The sequence below is a fragment of the Amblyomma americanum genome, chromosome 7 (genome assembly GCF_052857255.1).
Source record: "Amblyomma americanum isolate KBUSLIRL-KWMA chromosome 7, ASM5285725v1, whole genome shotgun sequence".
Classification (NCBI taxonomy): Eukaryota; Metazoa; Arthropoda; class Arachnida; order Ixodida; family Ixodidae; genus Amblyomma; species Amblyomma americanum.
In genome coordinates this window covers 155,761,939-155,785,586 of record NC_135503.1, presented here as the reverse complement: position 1 = coordinate 155,785,586, position 23,648 = coordinate 155,761,939, and the positions used below count along the sequence as shown (strand labels likewise).

The 23,648-nt window shown below is 45.3% G+C and overlaps 2 protein-coding genes across 4 annotated transcripts in view; both read left to right on the top strand.

The window, feature by feature from the left end:
* LOC144097536 (uncharacterized) overlaps positions 1–425 on the top strand; it is a 36,546-nt gene extending 36,121 nt beyond the window's left edge. For both annotated transcript variants that reach the window (XM_077630233.1, XM_077630232.1), the window contains one exon: positions 230–425. In XM_077630233.1, the coding sequence (XP_077486359.1) occupies positions 230–265 (36 nt within the window). In that variant the 3' untranslated portion in view covers positions 266–425. The remainder of the gene's footprint in view (positions 1–229) is intronic.
* A 7,841-nt stretch (positions 426–8,266) lies between these two features.
* LOC144096703 (glutamate receptor ionotropic, kainate 2-like) overlaps positions 8,267–23,648 on the top strand; it is an 81,664-nt gene continuing 66,282 nt past the window's right edge. Inside the window, exon 1 of one of the 2 annotated variants that reach the window (XM_077629548.1) lies at positions 8,267–8,445. The gene's annotated coding sequence lies outside the window, so the exon portion shown is untranslated. The remainder of the gene's footprint in view (positions 8,446–23,648) is intronic. The other variant, XM_077629546.1, reaches the window with a different exon arrangement.

Here is a 23,648-nt window from a genome sequence, read left to right as displayed (position 1 = left end):
TCAGTTTTCAGTAAAGGTTTGGCGCTGGCTTTATTATCATGTTGATAAAGTAATGTTCCGTCGCTGCGACAGAGAAGGCAATCTGTGACTGCAACCTACATGGCGTGTGCCACAGTGGAGTGCCGCGAATATATTCCTTACAAAAATATAATGCTCATTGACAGGGGCTGTAATCTTGACTAATGTGCGGGCTTTTACTGCAACCTACTGTTTTTCTTTCCCTCTGCAGAACACCCAAAACCGTTGCTGTCGAAAGCCGCTGTAGGCCACTCCAGCAAGGATTTTTTTAACTTGGCGGCCAAATAAGTTCCAATTTTGAAGAGTAGTGTCGGGCATAATCAGGACAACACTGAATGTGAATCACTTATGTTTCTGTAATGTTACGTGGCTATAGGGACTGCGAAGTCCAAAAATAAAGTGATATTTCCGGCTTTATGTTATTGTTAGTTCATTTGTGTTTTTGGTGCTCTGTTGGTGTAACAAACGGGAAAACAAAAAAATACTGTTAATTTTTAATTCTAGAATTTTTAAAAATTTATTGAAGACAATAATACATCATGAGTCTTGGTAGACGTGAGTAAAGGCAGGAAACTGCCTGACGAGGTCACGTCTACCTGTGGCAAGCAGCGGTTGACGCTCATGTACAGATAAAGAAAAAATAGCGGCACTGTTTACAAACAAATGAGAAACAAAAAAAACATCTTTTAGAGAGCACTCCCGAAAAAAAAGAAAATATGAACCTGTTCTGTTTTTTTTTCCTTTTCCCTGTCTTTTTTTGCACATATAAACAATCACTACAGGCGTAAGAAACAAACAAGACTATGGTGTAGGAACAGCGCTAAGAACAGGACAGAAGTCAAACATGGAAGCACAGGGACGGGCGCTGTCCCTGTGCTTCCATGTTTGCGCCGTCCCTGTGCTTCCATGTTTGGCTTCTGTCCTGTTCTTAGCGCTGTTCCTACATCATGCAATACCAACTAGCCCATCAACTCGCTCTCCTAAACAAGACTACTTATACAGTTCTACTAGGAACCGCATAGTTGAAACAAAAAACACATAAACATAACCATCCAAATTACATAAACATGACTGAAACTGTCAGCTTCAAAAAAACTCCTAAAAATATTTAGATCGCTGCTCCTGCTTCAAAAACTCATTCTTCAGAATTTCCTTAACTTGATTTAAGGAACGAGCATTTGTTAATAAATCTTGAATCATTGGACATTGGTTCATTAGATCTTTTATCTGATAGCTTAACTTTTGGTGCTCGTAGTTGGTTCGCTAAGCCACCGCGGCGGCTCGCTTTTGATTGGTCGTCTCCATCTCAGTGCTGGTGTGAAAGACGGCAGTGACTTATTTATTTCTTTATTTATTTATAGAATACTGCAGGCCCTTCTGGTCCTTAGCAGGAGGGCCAAACAATGCAACAAAAATATAAAAAACACTGAAAGAAATTTGCAACACCAAGCCGATAAGTTTGATGGCGTCAATCTTTTATTTTTTTCAGTGGAGTCTATACCGTGTAGTGCTGTCAAAGGTAAAGCATTCGATTCAGGTTCGGTGCGAGGGAAGAATGCGTATTTAAATTGGTTTGTTCTGGCGGTGAATGGAGATTCAGAGTGGCGATGTCTTGTTGGCCGTGGAGCGGAAAATGTCTTAGCATAGGCATCTGGGTGCATTGACAAATTTTTATATTTTAGAAGGAAAAGAAATTTCAATCTGATAATTTTTGCTCTCACTTGTGATGTTTGAGTCCGGTGTTCTCGCGTTATAGCAGCTGGTGAGTCGGTTGGACAATATTTTGAGAGATCTATCTAATTGCCTTTTGCTGAATCTTTTCAAGTGATTGAATGTTAGCTTTCGTAAATGGGTCCCAGACGGCGCAACCGTATTCTAACTTTGGTCTGTTTTATGATTAATAGCCTAAAAATTTCAATTCTACTGGAACAGTCTTCAGTTTGTGCTGGAGGACACAAAATTTGAGGAAACTTGATGCGTATACGTTACTTCTATGTTTATTTCAGCGTAGATTGTTAGCTATTTTCACGCGAAGATACTTATATTCAGTTACCTCGGAAAGCGGAAATAATCGAAGAACGTAAGGGCACAATCTACTGTTCTTTTTATCATTTAATCTCATCAATACAGTTTTCTGAACGTTAAGTTTCATATCCCACTGATTACACCAATCCAAAATATTTTCTATTTTAAATTGAGTAAGACTTTGTCTTCAAAACAAGTAATTGAATTAAACAAATTACAGACATCTGCAAACAGCTGGATATGAACGGGATGAGCAACTACTTCAACAATGTCCCAGAAACGGACATGTTAGCCGGGAAGCCCAGTTCCTTGAGGGGGACAGTGCTGGGAGTGAATGTTTCTACTCGCAGACAAAGTAGCAGCATGGTTCATCGTCTGAACGCGTCTCCCGTAGCACACACAGGTTCCTCCGGCTCAGTGATGACTAGCCCTCGCACGGACGCTGCCACAAAGAGCGCTTTTCTTTTAAACAGCCTAGGAACGCGACACCGGACACCGTAATATCAGGCGGAGATAAGACAACTGCGGACAAACTGTGCCGTCACATTCACTGGAGAAAAGTGAAGTAGCCTGCCTCATTGCCACCTAAAACAAGGCCGAACATAATCGCTCCAGAAAAATAAGAATGTGAATGTTTGGCGACAAACACTTAGTTTTTGCGAAGCCATATAACGGGGCCACTGCATAGAGTTTATAATGAACAAATTACTACCATTAATCCTGCATCTAAGAAAATACACGTAAACTGGTAGTAGAAGAGACTGCATTGGAAAGTGTGGATGGTGAAACTAAACATGAGAACTTCGTAATCTGCGCACGTCTCCTGGCGTCATGCTCCTAAGATTCGTATTTGTAGGGTTGTGTACGCAGAAAGAAGCAGATAAAGGAGATATTAGTGAAAAAACGGGAGCAGTTAAACATCTTGCTGGGTAACAGGCGTTGCTTTTTAAGCTTAAGGTCGCGGGAGGGTCATACGCAGCAATTCTGGACTATGGCATTTTTGAGGGGGAACCGTTTTTTAACGCAATTTTTTCATACGGTGTAGCATTTCACTACAACAAAAAAATATATCCGCAGATCATCTGACGGCAGTTTTGCTTATTTTTTTTCTATTAACGTTTTTGCTGTCGTCAAAATCGTTACCCTTTGGTTTTTTAAGGCAGTCTGAACGGCTCGATGTGATAGATGGAAACCCTTTAAAAGAAATACTTTGCTACATTGTTACATAAAAAAATGGACCATTACTTTCAATATTTCCATAAGATTGTCTTACAATTTTCTAATTTTCAAAATTTTTGCCCGAGATTGTTGGGCATGATGAATTACGAAGAGGAATTTGCGCGACAAATTTTCGATTCTAATAACTGAGTGCAAGATTAAAGTAGCAAGTTCGGTAGCTGTGCGGTATACTTATGTGCACTCTCAGAAGAAACAAAGCCCTTCATAAAGAGCTAGAGCACGTAATTCTCAAAGCCACAGTCAGGATACCCCAAGCATAAATTTCAGGCTAAATCAGTAAGTGGGAGATAACCGACCAGATAAAGTGCAAGGTGCGGCGTATTGAGCAACTCATAGATCCGAGGGGATACGCCAATGGAGAAAAGAGAAAATTAGGTGCAAGTAGAAAAGAAGGAAACAATACGAGGATAGGACGCCGACACCATTACCAATTTGGACAGAGAGCAGAGAAATTCGACTTGAGTTGGTGGCCTTGGCAAAGTAATCGAGGTACGAAACATTTTCAATCCATGAATCGTTAATGGCGAAAAAATGGCATTGAAGGAACAAATTTTGCGGCTTCTGAAGAGGAAGCAAGGAAAGCCTCACAAAGAAAGCAGCTAGGAAGACCGGTAGAGTAACGCCAAGAAGAGCAACTGCAGCGTTCTTCAAGAGGTGTTTTATGATAGCTTGCAAGTCTTGTACACCATTCCTCATGACCTCAAGTGTACCAGAACCAGTCATGAAAGGATGCCTACTTAATACAGATGCGTTAGAAAGGTAATATGAAAAGGTAATAATTATTGACCTATAAGCAACTCACTCTTAGGTCAGGGGAGAATTATGACGTTGAAAAAGAACAACGTTAAACTGCAGTGAAGCAATTGAAAAGGCTGGTTTCAGAACACAATACAGGAGAAAACGTCCATTCCATCAGTCAGGTTACAAGATAGCGTGCAAAATAATGAACTCTACTTGGTGTATCTTCACCTAATTCGGAGATAGTGGCTTCATTTCCGGACCAGCCTCCAGGCGCCCACGCTGTGGGATCTGTTGGTTTTTTCGTGCGGACGGACGGACGGACGGACGACTAATTCATGCTTTCATATCCATGTGGCACCTGAACGAAAGTTCGGATTGTCAGTGTTAATCAGAATATATTGCTGCCGATGCAAAGGTTCCTCCTCTATAACTTTTCTACATTATTTGCTCGATCGGTCTGCAGGCCTTCAGAGATATGCGGCGTCTTACAACGTGTGTAGAGTAAAAGACAAACTGAGCAGAATCGTTATTTTAATAAAAGTTACAAAAGAACTCGTAGATGAGTCTGACAAACATTGGGCTTAGAAAATTTCAATAGAAATAGCTCTCGGACATATTGTGAGAGGAGACCCGTGGTGAATCGACCTTGTAGGGCTTTCTCTGCGGATGTGAAGTTTCATGTGATGTCCAGGTCACAAACGAACGCTACGAATACTATGACGGCATCGCTTGCTGGGCGACGTCGAAAAAACCTATTCCTTTTGATTACGGCCTCAGTAACCATGTCGAACTCCTCATCGAGAAAGGTGACGGCTCTGTTATAAATTTTTGCCTCGCCCCGACACGGGGGGCTGAGTTGCGGCGGCAGGCAATGTCGCGTCCCGAGCGAAATAAATCCATACGGCTTTTTCGCGCCAAGGGTGGATTAAGAATGACTTTTTCTTATTTGATGGCAAGTTAAGGCACCGATGTTCATAAATACACCTTTAGCGACTGGTTCCTCTGCCTCAATACGGTGCTGTTGTTGGGTGTGCCGGTGCCGGCAAAGAGGGCGCGGACGGTGAAATCCCAGAAAATATTGACTTTTTACGCGAGGGCTTTAGTACCCTCATTCAGTAAAGAATTGTCCAGCGTCGACGTTGATGCCGGCGACTGTTTGATTAAGCCTACCAGCCGGATCCGCGGCCAAAGCAACCGGAGCGTCGGGAGGATGCCGGCTAATTGGGTCAGCCAGGTCACGTGACCTTGTGGCGTCATTGCAGCCTGTCCACCTTATGCCTGAACACCATGGCAGGGGGCAGTTACATGATTGATTGGTCGCGAGAGGTCGCTCTTCCCGAGCAGCCCTACCGGTGCCAGCACCTGTCATCGCAGGGCAGTTGATTGCTTAACGGTTACTCCACTGCGTCAGGAGGGGTATGAGGACTCAGCGGTCTATGACCAATTCCACATATATGGGCATTAACCCATTAACGCTACCGCGTCGTGTCATTAATGGGGAGCTTAGGTGTCTCCGCAAAATTTTAATGCGAAATCAATACAGAGCTCATCTACACGAGAACCTTGCATCGCCCAGAAAGTGGCGCCGTTACGAAATCTCGCGTTTGGTCGAAACGGTTTGACGTCATCAAAGACGGAAACATTTTAAAATGATCTCCGCTAATAGCAACTGGAGAGCTGATCGGGCTGTAGATGGTAATTCGTGATGGTCAGCTTCACACTTGTGAAAAAGTTGCACTGTGTTGTACTCCCAGCTTTAATAGTCAGTATAGCGCTCACAACTGCTCCATCTACAAAGGGATTTAATAGAGTTGTAATATAATTTGAATGTAATTAAAATAAAATTGTAATCATAGTGGAACAGAATTTAAATGAAATTGCAACATAATTAGAATGGAATCGGATGAGGACCCAATCACGGGAGCTGTGCAAGACTTTTTAGAGCACATAAAGTTCACTCTCTCTCTCTCACAATCCGATGGGCAGATTTTTATGACGCCACAAGTTCATGTTACCTAGGTGGCCCACCTAAATTGCTTCTGCGGGGATTTTCTGCAGAACGGGCACCTTAACGCTATCGCGTTAACAGCTTGTCAGGTGTTTGCTTCACGAAGTTGCCGTGCAACTGAGTCTTTTTCTGCTTCGAAGTAAACATTGCCAGAAAGTGCCATAGAATGAATTTTTGTAGCGATAGCTACATTAGGGTGGCATTTCGAGCCTTCAGCGTGGCGGCGCCGCCACGCTGTCACGTGGTGCGAAGCAGCTGCCGGCGGCGCGGCGCCGTGGCTGATCACGTGGTTCGTGACGTGGTTGGTCACGTGACCAAGCTCCATTCGGCCAGCTGTAGCTATCGCGACACTGCAGGCTTAACCAGAGCTAAACCACCGCTAATTTTTTCTAAGAGGACATTCCGATTCAGCTATCCCCAGTGCCGCTTTAAGTTTCACGAAAAAAAAAATGTATCCTCTTCAATGATGCCGGCTAGTATCCATCAGTAATGCGTCTAAGCATCTAGAAACGTTTTTAACGGCTCGTGGCCAGCAGGGTAATGTTTGGTACGACATGGGCGTCAGGCCCATTAATGGTTGATTTCACTCAGAAATTAGCCATCTAATTTGAAATAATGTCACAGTGCCCTGGAACACACTGAAAACGCACTTCTTGCACATGAAGGCGCTCAAATTGCACTGGGAACGGTATAAGAGACTAGTCCTCGAGCTTTCAAGCGCTGCCAAGACTGAGAGACGGTCCGAGCGAATGATTGCATGAGAACTATGGCGGGGAACGTTTTGAAGAGCCAAACCAATAGCAAGAAATTCAGCAGCAAAAATTAGTGTCTAATCAGGAACTTGGATAGAAAAACACCAATCTAGTGCGCGGGAATAAACACCTACTGCTGCCTTTTCACGAGGCTGAGATGCATCCGTAAAATAGATACCGGAACAGATATTCTTTCAGGAGACCATTTAGCACATTGGCAGACCAGTGCTTTGTGTACTGCGACAGCGCATGGTCGAAAAAAATAGCCGATGCAGCCTGCACATTGCTAACGCGCTGTACGGACCTACGCGAGACTGCACTTCTAGACAACGGGTACACTGCAAACACAAATTTAGGCAGTTTGTAGAGCAGCCAATGCTTATCTAAAAACAAAGCTGGGTTTTATAACAAAAATGGAGGAGCCACTCCAGGCAAGGGCTGAAGTCCCCGTAAGAAGGTGCGCACAACGAGGAGCTGGAAGCGAGAGTTGAAGCCACGTACGCGAGCTTCCAGAAAGAGGACACAATTTGCCACAGATTTTGGCAAACCCAGGCAAAGCCGTAGAGCGCGTCTCTCCAAAAGCAACAGAGGTTGAATTTTGTACCTAGTACAACCGGAGAACAGAACACAACCGAACTCCAAAACTGGTGTTCTGTAAGTACTATAGAGAAAGAAAAGAGTGTCTCTTCGCATACCGAATTTCTTATCGATGATTCGCGTCAGGCGACAGACAGCTCGCTCACCTTCGAAGACTACACTCTTGATATAAGGTTGCCAGTCTAGACGAGGGTGGTATATTAGACCTAGGTAGTTTCATAGCAGTATTAGTGGATGACGGAGACGGTGTGCAGTGCACAGCGCGAGTGCGTTGCAGTTTACCGCGCGGAGTGTTCGGCTACGGCGATTGCTCTGCGAAGCTGATAAGTTCGAGCACCTGCGGTTTCGATTCCGAGCATTGGTTATTTATGTGATTTCTTTCGTTTATTGCTTTCACCTGCACGAAACTACACAAATCGATCGGAATAGTGCTTCCGCGCTATTCCTCCTGCAGTGCATGCTTTTTCCTCATCTATTATTAGTTGTATTTTGTATTTTTGTAGTAGTATTTGTATTGCATTTTTTTTTTCCTCTGTACTTTCGGCCAAACGAGCAGAAGTTATTGTGTTTCCCCCCTCTGCAATAATGCCTTCGGGTGCTGCAGGTATCTGTAATAAATAAATAAATAAAAACATGTGCCTGTGCGAACCTCCAACCGAGGGCTATCGCTCATGAACACCGGAACGGCAGCCTTCTTTTTTTTTTTGCTATACGGCATCACGTAAAGTGCGGCAGTTGTGCGGAGAATGTTCAGGATGTTCCTCTGCGGTTGATTGGATGCCGACGGCCGCATCCCGAGCGCGCGTCGACCCCCCCCCCCCCCCCCCCCCTCTTCCCCACACGACGTCTCGTGGGAAAGGGGATGTGGCACAGCCGGCCTGCGACCGTACCTTATTCTCCCTCGGCGCGTGGAGGAGGGGATGGGATGCTGCGGAGCCGATCGATGGCGCGCCATCTTGGAGCGGCGGGCTGCATCGCCGAGCGCCTGTTCCCCCTTCGGCTGCCGACGACGAACGCCGTGCAGTTGGGCCCCCGTCCTCTAGATCGTCGACACCGGGCTCGACGGTGAGTGAGCGTTTGGCGTAGAACTGAATTTTCAGGGGCCAGCAGCCTTGCGCTTTGCACAACTTCCGTCGCCACCGCCCGTGCTTTTCCTCGGCACCATTCGCGTCGCGCCGCTTTCGCTCGGAAGGTGCAGTGCGTCGTTTGGCTCTACATGACTGATAGTGGGTGCAGTAACATCCTGTGGTCGGTGTCCGCACTCTACCTGGCATATACGCATCCTGAGGAGCGACTTGGGACAACGTGAATGATTAGGACTAATATTTGCGTCTTGTCGAGTCGCCGCCTTGCATATGGCGCTCTGCATCATACGCTATATGCAGTTGTCTTCTGCTAGGCTCCAGCTGTGAAGCTGCTACGGTGGGTTTGACAGCAGTTTTTATTCCATTATGAGCGCTGCCTTTCGATAGCGTGCGAACTTGAACGACACAGAACGTGGCAACAAGCACACAGTGCTGTAAAAACAAGCTAAAACTTGCCATTGATGGGCATAAAATAAAGACAAACACTGCAAAAATGCGAGTACTGACACCCTCCGGTACATAGGCCTCTTGAGCTTGCAATTGATTCCTTCTCAAAGGATCAGGTGGTGGCTGTGCATAGGCTTGCCCCTCGTAGGAACGGTCCTGCTCCCGTTCTAGTAAGATTTTCAGCCGTCAGCATTCGAGATAAGTGGCTGCTTGCTCGGTCAAGACTCCAATCCTTGGATCAAAGCAATGAACACTCCAAGTTGTTCTTCGCCGAGAAGCTTTCAAAAAACAAGATAACTTTTCTGGGCTTCACGTACTGCAGCCAAGGCAAAGGCCTACGATTTTTTATGGGTTAAGAACGGTCACATTTACTTGCGTAAGAAGGAAGGGGACCCGTCCATTTGTGCTAGGCATTTATCGGACTTATCGGTGTTGACTTAGGCTATCTTAATCACCTCCTTTCTTCTCATGTCTTCTGGTTTGCTTTCATTTCGTGATTTTTCGGCTCTTCGCGACGCATTCCTTACTGCTACTGAAAGTTGTTTTGCTGTTCTTCATGTGAACATTCGAAGCCTTCGGAAGCACTGGGACGAATTCTGCTTTATAGTAGGTGTATTAAGTGATTCCATTGATGTTTTCGTTTTGACCGAGATTAACATTTCACATAACCATTCGCACCAATTTTCAATATTGGCGTACTCTAGGTTTTCTTCACTCGTGACTCTGGGCTAGGGGGCGGTATAGCGATTTGTTGTTGTTGTTGTTAGCCTATCAAAAGATAGCACATACCCACACTGGGGGATCGGCCAAGAATCGGGTGGCTATTCACCTGAACGCAGTTAACAAAAAGGAAAAGCACGTGGGAGCGCAACACCGGTGATTTTTTCGTCATGAACAGAAAAGGGATGAGTGTTTTGATTTTAAAATTTTAAGAATAATAATAAAGAGAGGGATTAAATATGAAAGATTTAGTCAAAATGTAATAATTGATAGAAAAGAAAAGGTTGGAACACTTAGCAAGGCAGTCGGTGAGATTCTATCAGGAAATTTAGAACAGCGGTACAAACAGATCTGTGGCTGAACCCAAATGTGGTGGCGCCAAATGATAGCAAGAGCGGGCTGCTCAAACTAAGGACAAGATGCTGCAAGGGCTCCTCCAGCAACCTTTTTCCCAGAGAGTTGAATCGGCGACAATACAGCCAAAAATGTTCAATAGATTCAGGCTCACGGCAAAATGCACAAAGGGGAGAGAGCGCCAAACCCGACTTGTGTAAATAGAAATTTAGAGGGGGGATGCGGCAGAACAGCCTCGTCAGTGATACTTCAAGCTGCCGAGAGCAACAAATTTTCCTGTTCCAATAATATTTAAGGTGCTCATAATCCGCCGATGTTAAAAGTGATGTAATATAGGCTGTAGCCGGGATGATTGGCAACACGGGGCCGCTGAGGGAAGCCTTTGCGAGATTATCAGCAATCTCATTTACTGTCACACTACTGTGACCGGGAACCCATACTAAATGAACAAGGCTCAAATGCGGAGGAAGTAGGGATAAGAAAGTTGATAAAATGGGACCGTCAACATGGGCAGCGAGGGACGAACACAAAGATAAAGAATCAGTAATTACTGCAACTGCTGTAATAGAGGGGTCTAGCTTGCGTAGAGCAAGTACAACTGCTAGAAACTCTGCTTGAAAAATAGGGGTGAAATCTGGAAGGCGCAGAGAAAAGGACCAGTCTAAATGCGAGCAAAATATTCCCACACCTGCTTTTTCATTGCTTTGCGATGCATCAGTGGCTACTGCTTTATCTGTAGGTAGGGTCCTCAGATGATCTTCTAGAAGACCATTTAGAATACTCGGTGGCAAAAGTTTTGCATTTTTTGGGAATATGTCGTCGAAAACAATGTGGATAGCGGGCCCATTGCGAAGCGCAGGAAGGATATCATAAATGTTTACATCTAAAGGCTGAAGTAATCTTTGCACAAACACTACCTGAGGGGAATTGAAACGAGACCAGGGGACACCAAAAAAAGGAGGTCGGCTGAGAACAGCAAAATGCTTTGGGAACGGTGGAAATGAGATTCATCGATCCTGAGGTAAATTTTCACAGTTAAAAATTGAAGGCGTGATAAGAGAGACGGAATGCGGGCTTCAAGGTACAGCACAATGATAGCCACAAATTTTGGAAGGCCGAGGCAAATGCGAAGTGCTTCCCTCTCTAAAAGGACGAGAGGGCGAAGTTTATATGTAGCCGAGCCTGAAAACAACACTGATCCAAATTCTAAAATTGGCCTGACATACATTATGTAGATCATTAATAGCGCATCTCTGGGCATGCCGTACCGGTGATGACATAATCTCCGTAACATGCCCACGGCACGAGCCCCATTCGCCGCGACATGGTCCATGTGAGGTCGCAAGGTGAGTTTGTTGTCATAAATGACCCCTAGGTATTTTAGGGATTGCACCTGCGGTATCATTTTTAACTGACAAGTGAGAGAGACCACTACAGGAGTGAATAGAGGGAAAACAAGAGTGGCGCACTTGCCCACATTTAACTTCAGGTGTAATGTGCTCAACCAGTGCTCAAGTGTATTCAAATATGACTGCAACAGACCATACAGAGAATGTATATCCGGCGCAGCAGCAAAAAACGCAATGTCGTCCGCATAGATGTAAGTGCGTACATGGCGGTGGAGAGGAATTGAGCTTAACAGAATATTAAAGAGCACAGGAGAAAGAACAGCTCCTTGCGGTACACCTCGCGTTTGTCTATACCTCTCTGAATGAACACCATTATGGACGCAAAAGAATTCCCTGTTATGAAGAAATGCAGATATCCATGCAACTATATAATCTGGAAATTGAAGAGACTGTAGCCTATGTATCAGGATGGAGTGTTCTACACTGTCGTAAGCTTTGGCGACATCTAACGTAACCAAAGCCGCTACCAGGCGTTGACGACGAGCAAGGAGAATTCTGCTCTCAAGATCAGCATGTACATTCCATATCGAACGAACACCGTGGCCGGAAGCCGAGTTGGCACGGGCTGAGTATACTTTTGCGGTCCACAATGGCTGACACCCGAATTAGTAACACCCTTTCTATCAACTTTACCACATTTGATGTTAAAGAAATTGGCCTCATATTATCCAATTCATAGCCTCCACCCTGATTTTTAAGTAAAGGGATCACCTTGGACAGCTTCCACTCAGAAGGTATCCAAGCGTGTTTGAGAGAGTAGTTTATTAGGTGCAATAAGGAGTTGGGAGACTCTTCAAATAGAATCTTGAGCATCTTTGTGGTAACACCATCAGGACCAGGAGCAGCAGCTGGCAATCTCTGGACAACTTGTGAAAGCTCTGATAGATTTACTTGTGAGGCATTATCATTTGGCACGACTGGTGCAAACAACAATGGTCGCATAGGTAGTAAAGACGAGAACCGCTTTTGCAGGCCTGTGGCTATTAATTCAACCGCCTGGATAGCTTCTACAGGTGACATAACTAATGACTGAAAATTATGAGAGGACATGAGCTGTTTCCTAGACCGTAGAAAACCGAATAGTGCACGTCGGTTGCCCGCCTTTGAAATATAATCGAAGTGTTCTGAGTCATATTTTTCCTTTGCGCGAAAAACTGTGCGTTTAAAGGTGGCTGCAATAAATTTATAATCACTCCAGTTATTCGGACATTGGTTATGGAGAAGCTTTTTCCGTGCTGCCTTCCTCCGCCTGTAATCTCTTGTACAGTCCGCATTCCACCAGTTAGAAAAATTCCCTTTTGTTGGCCTCACCAGGAACTCCGACTTTTTACGGCTTTCCTCAATAGCCAGACATATGCTTGCTGACTGGTGGACCTCGGCGATGTTAGACACTGGAGCAAGGGCAGAGCGCAACGCCGTCTGAAATCTGTCATAATTTACATGTGACCGCAACTGAGAAGACGCCGGAGTAACACGACATATGATATCAAAATGAATAGGTATATGATCGCTTGAGGTGCCGCTATCAACTGTCGACCAATTCGTTACGCCAATTCCAGGACTAATGAACGTGAGATCTAAAACAGATTGAGTGTGTGAGCGAAGATAAGTGGCTGATCCTGAATTTAAGCACATCAGGTTGTGATCAGAAACCCAATCCCAAAGGCGCTTGCCGCATGTATTAGTCCTAAAACCCCAAGACACATGGTGAGAATTGAAGTCCCCAGCCACGAGAACTGTTTTTACAGTTTACGAGTAAAAAGTCCAGAGGTCTAACATCCTGGACTCTATTGGGGAAATAACAATCTGCTATTGAAAATGGAGAGCACCCAGGAAGTACAAAGTCTATTGCCAAAATCTCACAGTCAGGAGACATTTGTTGAAAAGATACCACAGCCCTGTGGCAAAATTTTGAAGAGACTAAAGTTAGTAAACCCCCGCCTCTTGACTGGCGGTCTAGGCGAAATGAACGGTAATTTTTGATATGAAAATGTTTGTCGGTTGAAAGCCACGTTTCTTGCAGAATTATGACATCCGGATTAAGCTGAGTAGAAAGGCAGTGTAAATCTGTGGAAGCGGAAAGAATAGAGCGACAGTTCCACTGCAGAACTCGCAACGACGCTATGGTTGCGAAAGTCTAGCAGCAGCAACTGCCTGCTCCAAAATGGTATCCTTGGGTTTAGTGCCAAGCTGCTTCTTCTTTGATTTGGGCTGGGTGCCCAGAGAAGACAACGAATGAGACATGGGGGACCCACTGCGCTTAAGAAGCCGCGCATCAGGCTCCACCATCTCGAAATCATACATTATATCAACATCCCTCGAAGTACCCGAGGTAGGTACAGCGGAAGGGACAGGAGTTTGTTCCTGGGGTTGTGATGCTACTGGAATTGGAGACCGGATAAGAGGAGAGGGAATTGCTGTCGAAAGAGGTGCCAAACTACCCTGCACGGCATGTGTAATCTGAGTCGCTAGAACATTTGTAAAGCACTCCGACACACTTGCGACAATCTTTTCTACCATTTTAGACATCGAAGCCTCCACAGCAGCCACAATTGCCTGGGACAGCGTTGAGTCTAACATGACACCTTGCCGAGCGGTCACACCGGCATAACCGGGGGCACGTTCTTTGACCTCTGAAATAGCGTCACGGCGCGAACAGCGTTTCCTGTCAATTATTTGCAGAATTTGAATTTCCTGAGCTCGAAAGGGACAATTTGAGTAGTTTGCAGAGTGAGCACCATCGCAAAGGCAACACTTCTCATTCTTCTCAGTGCAGGTGCTCGTTGAATGACCATCCCCACAGTTGCAACACCTCAAGTAGGATTTTCAACCGCCGGCGCTATGTCCATAGCGCCAGCAGTTGTTACACTGCAAAGGCCGAGATGATAATGGGTCTACCCGAAAAATTAGAGGCCATGCATTGATTTCAGAGGGGCAGGAAGTGCCGGCAAAGGTAGCAATCACTGATTCAGTGGGCATCCGCAAGTTGTTTACATCCCGGCTACAGCGGTGCACAGCAACAACACCTGCAGCCGACAGAAGCTCCAGAGTCTCTGCCGGAGACAGGGAAGAGTCTACGCCTCGTACAATACCTTTCGTGCACGCCAGATGTGAAGGGATGAAGGAACTTATCCGAAGGGAGGCAAAGGATGAGGAGTTTAGTAAATCTCTTACACAGGCGAGGTCTGGCGATCTGCACAGAATCCCGCCGCGTCCAAACTGGCGAACCTCTGAAATTGACTCATAATGAGAAGTCGCCGACTGGAGAGCAGCCCGAACAGCACCAGGGTTGTTCATCTTGATAGCACCACCATCCTTAGGCACCAGCGCGACAGGGATACTGCCGGCACCACTGTGCAAAAAAGCTTCCAACGGTAGGAGATCAGTGGACAGAGAAGCCGACCAGAGGGAACTCCCCTGGCCGGGAGACTGGGTGGACATAGCCAGGGCTTACTGCCTTACCGCGCAAAGACGCAGAGAGAAAATGCCACAATCAGGCACCCGAAACTTAGCCGATCGTTCCCAGCAGAGCAGAGCCGTCGGGGCAGCGATGAACAGGACGAACGCCACTGGGTCGAACGATGTCACGGACAGTTGGGTTTCGACAACTACTTCTATTTCTTTCACTACTGCTGAATCATTAGCTGTCTGTATTCACAAGGGACATTTTCACATAAGTGTGATTGCTTTATATTGTCCACCGAAGCAAAATATTGCCTATTTCATCGAAGAGCTGAGCAAGGCTAACCTTCCACAGGGTCGTATTTGTATGATTGGTGACACCAATTTTGACCTTCTAAAAACTAAAAAACAGTTGGTTGTCGATTACTTAAACACTCTTGCCGATGCCGGCATTGATGCCACAATCAACCTTCCCACTTGTGTTGAAATGTTTGGTAGTAAATTAGTATCGTCATGCCTTGGGGGACCATGTGAACGTTCGCCTTGAACACAATGAATCCTGTTCATTTATCGTAGCCAATGTAATCAGAGCGCTAATGAGAAAGACAGCAGTGCACAGCAATGCGTCATCCCGCCAGTAACGAAAGATGAAGTAAAGAAAGCCTTAGAAGCAATGAAAAGGGGAAAAGCAGCTGGGGAGGATCAGGTAACAGCAGATCTGTTGAAGGATGGAGGGGACATCGTGCTAGAAAAACTAGCCACCCTGTATACGCAATGCCTTATGACCTCAACTGTACCAAAAGCTTGGAAGAATGCAAACATTATCTTAATTCATAAGAAGGGAGACGCCAAGGACTTGAAAAATTACAGGCCGATCAGCCTACTATCCGTTGCCTACAAAGTATTTACTAAGGTAATCGCTAATAGAATCAGGGCAACGTTAGACTTTAATCAACCAAATGATCAGGCAGGCTTTCGTAAAGGATATTCCACAATGGATCATATTCATACTATCAATCAGGGGATAGAGAAATGCGCAGAATATAACCAACCTCTATATATAGCTTTCATTGATTACGAGAAAGCATTCGACTCAGTGGAAACCTCAGCAGTCATACAGGCATTGCGTAATCAGGGGTTAGAAGAGCCTTATGTCAAAATACTGGAAGATATATATAGCAACTGCACAGCTACTATAGTCCTCCATAAAGTCAGCAATAAAATTTCAATAAGGAAGGGCGTCAGGCAAGGAGACACGATCTCGCCAATGCTGTTCACCGCATGTTTGCAGGAGGTATTTCGAAGCCTGAATTGGGAACAGTTGGGAATAAGAATAAATGGAGAATACCTAAATAATCTGCGATTTGCTGATGACATTGCCTTGCTGAGTCACTTAGGAGGTGAACTGCAAATCATGATCAACGAGTTAGACAGGCAGAGCAGATCGATGGGTCTAAAAATTAACATGCAGAAAACCAAGGTAATGTTCAACAGCCTAGCAAGGGAACAACAGTTCACAATTGGCAGCGAGAGCCTAGAAATTGTGCCGGAATACGTCTACTTAGGGCAGGTAGTGACAGCTGATCCAGATCATGAGAGGGAGATAACTAGAAGGATAAGAATGGGCTGGAGCGCATATGGCAAATTCTCGCAGATCATGAGTGGCAGTTTACCAATTTCCCTCAAGAGGAAAGTGTACAACAGCATAATCTTACCGGTACTCACCTACGGGGCAGAAACGTGGAGGCTAACGAAAAGAGTTCAGCTTAGGTTAAGGACAACGCAGCGAGCCATGGAAAGAAAAGTGATAGGTGTAACATTAAGAGATCGGAAACGGGCAGAGTGGGTGAGGGAACAAACACGGGTTAATGACATCCTAGTCGAAACCAAGAGAAAGAAATGGGCTTGGGCAGGTCATGTAAGGCGAAGGCAAGATAACCGCTGGTCCTTAAGGGTAACGGAGTGGGTTCCAAGAGAAAGTAAGCGTAGCAGTGGGCGGCAGAAGGTTAGGTGGGCGGATGAGATTAAGAAGTTTGCAGGTAAAGGGTGGATGCAGCTGGCAAAGGATAGGGTTAATTGGAGAGACATGGGAGAGGCCTTTGCCCTGCAGTGGGTGTAGTAAGGCTGATGATGATGATGATGATGATTTCTTTGTTGGCGTTCGTGTTTTTCCACAAGCTGGGTTAAGGGCTATGAAGCAAGATAAATTGGACACAATCGAAGTCATTGACAGACTTCGACTTGACTCCGTACTGGAAAAATACGACTGGGATCTGTTCCTAATTCGCACTTCTGAAAGCACGGTTTAAGATTCATTTTTTGAAGCCTTTACGCTTTTGATGGATTCGTGTAAAAAAAAACTATAATCATAAAGCAAAGAAAGTCTGGTCTTCCGTGGATTAACAACGACGTTTTATCGGCTACTGCAGAAAGGGAAATGGCTTGGGCCCGTTGTAGGCGTTCGCCTAAGAACACTCAATTGAGGGCACTGTACAGGGCAGCCCGCAACAGGGCTAATGCATTACTCCGATCAAAAAGGCGTCAGTATTTCCAAGCAAGGTTTGTGGCGTCGAAAGGGAAGCCAGCTAAGTCCTGGGATGTTGTTAATCGCTTACAAGGCTGTGCACCTAGGAATGTGGCTGATTCCATTTCCCGTAACTTTGGGGCATTATCTCTGACACTTGCTGATGAGTTCAATGCCATTTTTTCGGCTGCTGGTCTGGCTGTGCATTCATAAGTTCCCAGTCTACCATCTAGTAGCATGCAATCTGTGCTTGAATCAGCATTTCTGCCACCTTGCACTGAAGACGATCTACGTTGCATTCTTTCTGGCTTCAGCAGGCGAAAGCCTCCAGGGTGGGACGGTATCTCAGTCGATACACTTTTCAGAAATTTCGAACGAATAAACCATGTGCTGCTCGCGATTATCAAAGGTATAATCGCCACCCAAATAGTACCTGAGGGCTTGAAGGCGGTGGTTATCCCTATCTATAAGAATGGAGTAAAAAATAAAGTTGAAAATTATCGTGGTATCTAGATCCTACCATGCATAGCGCTTGTTTTAGAAAAACACATTTCGACGGTGATGGTCAGTTTTCTTGAAGCTCACGACGCGTTCTCTGGCAATCAGTTCGGGTTTATTAAGGGTCTTGGTACGCTGAACGCGCTTGATGAACTTCGTGATATTCTAAACAGCTGCATTGAAGAAAATGAATTTGCCTGTGCTTTATTTTTGGATGTGTCCAAGGCGTTTGACACGGTTAATCATGTTGTGTTGTGAGATAAACTCCACAATTATGGGTTTAGGGGTCCTTTTCTGTCTCTTCTTGTTCACTATTTATCTAATCGTTCACAACTCATTGCAGTAGGTAAATTTAGAAGTGGCCTGCTGCAAACTAAATCCGGCGTTACTCAAGGATCTATACTTGCACCCATTTTGTTTAATTTATATGTCAATGACTTGAGCTCTGTCTGTAAACTGTGCCGTGTTTTTCAATATGCTGATGATACACTCTTAGTTGCTAGACATAATGACTTTAAGACAGCTTTATCTCTCATCCAACACGACAGCGAGCTGGTTATGGAATGGTTCAGCAATAACTTAATTAATTTTAACAATAAAAAAACTAAATTAGTATTTTTTCACAATTATTTAAAGAAAATTCCTAATGATGTGTCTATTCGTTTGCACAGACCAAATTGTGCCCCATGCAAATGCCCTTTAATTATACCTGTGTCAACAATCAAATACATAGGTGTATTCTTTGATTCCGACATGTCTTGGAATACCCATTTGTCTTTCGCCTGTTCTCAGCTTCGGAAAATTGCTTGTTTGATGCACTCTATTAAGACCCTTTGCCCTATGTTTGCACGCAAGCAAATTGTATACGCCTTAGCCTACAGTGTGTTACGTTATGGTATTCGCTGCTTTTATTTCTGTTCCGCCTTTTGGCGAAAGAAGGTCAACAGCATTCTGAAATCTATCCTTAAATCAGTTTTATATGGTAAGGCGCGAAATGAAGGTAGTAGCGTTTTTGAACTATTACACATTCCTGACTTCTCTCACCTTTTTTTTGAATCAGTAGTTTTTAAGCACATTTGGACAAGCTATTTTTGTACACCATATATTCCGGTCAAAGATCTGCGAACTCGTGTTCGTTTTCTCGTGCTTAGATTGCGAACCCGGTACGGCCAGCGTCTGCGAAAACATTATGTTCCTTCTGTTCTCGACCGGTTACCTAAAGAAATGTTTCCTGCTAACTCTACAAAAATAGTGAAAGCTTGCCTTGACAAATTACGTTCTTAGCTCCAGCATTCTATTTTGATACTATGATTTTACATTTTCTTCGTTTTCTTTGTTTCCTCTCCGCTTGTGTGCATTTTTGCGTCCGCGCTTTTCGAATTCATTTTAGTTTTGTCAACCCCCTTTTTTGTTTTTTGTTTGTGTGCTCGGTGCATGAGTTTTGTGCCGTCTGCTGCCGGGCGCTGCCACTCAAGCCTTCTAAGGCTTTGGCAGGCCCGCATTTGTATTGGAATGAGGAAATAAAAATTTTCTTATTATTATTATTGAAATTACCTGGAGCTGTGTGGGTGTCTGCGCAATGTTTCCACGCTAGAATGTGGCCTACTAGCCTACCAGGACAAGTAATAAATCAATCAATCAATAAATAGTTTTATTTTCATCACAAAATGATGAGGGTTGGTTCAGGCAAAAAGTCGGAACAACTTCCACTTGAAACAGCCTGAACCCCCCGTATACATGGCTTGCAGCGTGGGGGACACGTTTGCAAAACAAGACCAAAAAAAGAACACGAATAATATTTGCGTGCGAAATAAAGCGCAAAACATTTAGCACTTAAGATATACATCCTGGTAACTCAAGAAACACGTCAAGCAAGGCGGTCACTAGATCTCGAAATATACCACAAACAGAAGTGCGTCAAGTGATTAATATGCGGTCTCAGGCACAAACAACATAAATAACACTACAATCGTAAACATATGTCCCGGATGTCTTTCTGATTGCAGGTGTCAATACAGACGTTGTTCAAGATAAGCTTATTTAGCAGTACTGGAACGCTATGGCGCAGCATTTGATCACCATATGTAGAGCGTGAAAATCCGAGATCATGCAGTCAGCAGCAGAGCGCTGCATTTTTTTTTTTGCTTTCCCTGCTTACAGCCTCTTGGGTCGCAGTGAAGTGGCCTAGGTGTATTTACTGTTACTTCCAACTATGGAGCGCTCTATGCCGACACAGGTTTATTGCACCCTCGTACTCGTGGCAAGCTCTCCTGCACAGGCAAACTCTTTGAAGACGCCTGCTGCGGACTGTTCTCAAAGGTAGACTATACTTTAAGCATCGATACCCATTTGGGCACGGCGATGGTTCGGAGATAAAGCGCGCACTTTGCGAGTTCCGGGTCGGTTGCTGGAATCTCGGTACCTCGGCAATCATTCGCCAGTAGAAAAAAAAAATCCGGGTGTACTTCGAATTCAACAACCCGGCTTGGGTTGCTGCCTAATAGCGGCGAAGAGCCGACAAACAGTGAGGACGGGGTTCAACAAAAGTAGAAAGGCCCGTTGAGAGAACAAAAACGCCACTTCTCATCAGAAAAGGATTAGGTCACCGTTGCGCAGCACTTGGGCACCAGTCCAATACAGTTACACCAGTAAAGCCTAAGCCTTCTGTCCCCAGGTAGAGGTTAGATTTACGAGGCAGAGGAGTGTGCTAATAATCACGGGGCCGGACAGGCCACCTTTGAAAATTGAACCTGGCAAGCTTTAACGCAAGAACCTGTTCGAGGAATGCTAGCCAAGCAGTGCCGTTTCAGGAGCTAGCGGACAACAAATGGGTTATGATACGGCTTAGTGAGTTTAAGAGGAGGGATAAGACTTGTTTGTGCACCGTTAAAGGGCGGGCATGTAATACTCTATCCATCTTTACCGGAGAGCTGAGACCTAGATGTTGTATTTTTGAGCGGAGAGAGGTTACTGCCCTGCTGTGAATAGATATCGTTCTGTAAATACCTGAGGTACAGTCTCTAGTGTAGAAGCGGGTTTAGCGAGCTTCTTACAAACGTTGACTCCCCACACACCAGGAGGGGCCGAAGCTGCAACATGGGGGAGACCCGGTGCGGACCCGACGGCTTAAGTCATCCCCCTACCTCCAGAAGCCGAGGCTGGCGATCGAGCCACAACACCACAACGGTGGTGCATTCTTGGTTAACCAGAGTATACCTGACAGCACCGAAGAATTCTTCTCATTAAAGATAGGGTGACGGTGGCCGTTATTTGCTTAATAAGAGGTACAGTTTAATTTGGTCCATGCTTAGCACACACATGCATATGAGTCTCGATGATGAGGTAGTGAAAAAGGCAGTTTGAAGACGAAGAATATAGAGCAACAGAGAAATATTTAAAAAAGCGCTGTCACCAAGCGTTATATACGCCGAAGTCACAAAATCCTTCTTACAGCTTAAGTCACAGCCACCGCTCTAGCCCTAAATGAGAACAAAAGTATAGTAACTGCATGTTCGATTTAAACAAACGTTAGCAGTGGCAGCGTCGTTTGTAACCATGATACACCTTTAGCTCGCATTCTCGGCAAACTCAATCGAACATCGGCCGGAAATTGGAGTGAAACAAGCCAAATATGACGCCGAGCATGAAGCGAACATGAAGCCGGACGTTTCGCTAACGTTCCGAAATATTCGCTAATCCTGCAGAATATCTTTACCGTATACTATAACCCTGAGTGGGATTCGAACCAGCGGTGAGCGAAACAGGACACCTTATCTTCCCGATGGCTTGAGCGACCGGGTCATTAACGGTTTTTTTCATGTGGCGTTTATTGCAATAAAAGAACTTATATCTACAAGATATGTTCAAATAATGAACCGACCCTCGAAAACACAAGAGGAACTGCAATAACACGCTGAATGAATGCAAGGTTTAGCAGATAATAGGGGGTACTGGTTGGATTTAGAATAAAAAAAAAGACAAACAAAGAAGGATCATAAAGAGGGTACTTTACAAGCTATGCTGTCCAAAACGAGCACGTATAGAGGCTAATAAGCAGAGTATAGCGTATTAAGTTCGCAGATGTGATGAGAATTCGAATTAAAAGAGTGTCCCGGTTGAACAGCCGGTAAAGCGTGATCAGTTTTTTTTTTTCGGCCACAGCACAAAAGGCAGTCGACACGGACATTCTCCCGTTTATGTACGAGTTCTCACGAGGAATGTTTCAGTGAGCGGCTTGTACAAGAAAGTCATCGTGGAGGGCTAGAAAGGCGTTTTAAGTACTTTTAAAATTAATGTCGGAGACAGCAGTCTCCACAACTCACGAGCGGCGAAATAAGTTGACGTTTCTGCGGTTAGCTCGTGGTTTTAAGGCGAATTTATGGGCGAATGTCGGACTCTTGTGCATTAAAGCTGACAGTGAAAAGAGGTAACCACAGGGAAACATGGCACCTATGCGTCCAGATTACGTTCTGTGTGTCCTGGAGGCTTCTGTCCTCGACGGTACATGTTCAGGAAGGCCAGAACACACCCGGCTCTATACGTGGACGGAAGGAGGTGTGTATGACATTCAATCTTCACCCGACAACGTTAAGGCTCCCGTTCTGCAAGAAGCCCGCCGTCGTCGGCGCTGTGAGCGAGAAGTGCCTGGAGAAGAGCCCAGATGGTCCATCTAGGCCACGTGACCTTGAGGCGTCGTCACAAGCTGCCCACCGTGGCAGATGGCAGTTAAATTAATGATTGACCGCTCCGGAAGAGCTACCTCGGTCGCACAGCCCCCACCGGTGGGAGCACCTGCCATCGCAGTGGCGCATGGCTTCAAAGCTGCACCACTGCGCCAGGAGGGGAACGAGGCATCCCAGGGAGCTATGAATGTAAAGTCGACACTGACCAATTCTGCATGTATCGACACTAACTAATTAACGCTATCGTGTCATGCCCTTAACTCGGAGCTCAAATGCAGTTTCCAATTTTTTCTACCACCGTTCTTGCAATGCCAAAAACGAACACTCGAGAGAAATACGAAAAAAAAATTGGCTGTGGTTTAGCTCTGGTTAAACCTGGTTGAATTACGAAAGCTCGTTTAGCTGCTTCGGCTTCTTGTCGTTTTCGAAATCGTTCTTCTCGTTGTTCTTCTGTTTCCTGGGCACGTTGCAACCTCTCTTTATCGTTCTTCCTAGCTTGCTTAGCTTTCGCCTTAGAATTTAACTGTTCCGATGCAGTAGAGCAACTAGATTGAGATATAGAATCTTCGTCGGTACCTTCCATGGCAAGACTGATCAACCAGTGCGTAGCGCACCGCTATATATCCCAGTGAAGCTCCCACGGAGCAAGCGCAAGGCGAGGAGATCGTCATATCAACGGAGAGACCACCTGCTAGGCGCGGCGCCGGCTCGAGGAGCGGTTAGACCTGGCGTAGTATTGCTTTCCCAATAAAAGACACGAACAGCAAACTGCACCTCATGCCTTATCCCCCCCAAACGGCGACAATGACCAAAATGCACGAACGCACGAATTCTCGAGTGTAACTGTCTCGGAAGAACATGAAACGCGAGACAAACTGCCGCTCAGACTGATGGATTAAGTCCGGCAACGCAAACAGGCCAGAAAAGTTAATCCCATCTCATGGGCTCACATGATGAACCCCACACAGATGCCGCAACGCTCCGTTGAAGCGCTAGGTGCAAAGCCAAGCGAGATTAATTTCTTGCAGAACGGAATAAATGTAACATATATTGTGACGAAAAAATGGACAGATGATTACAGCAGTCGGCAATGCGAGCCACCTCACAAGCCACTTGCCACCGCTGGCAGGTGGCGTGTTACGCTGCT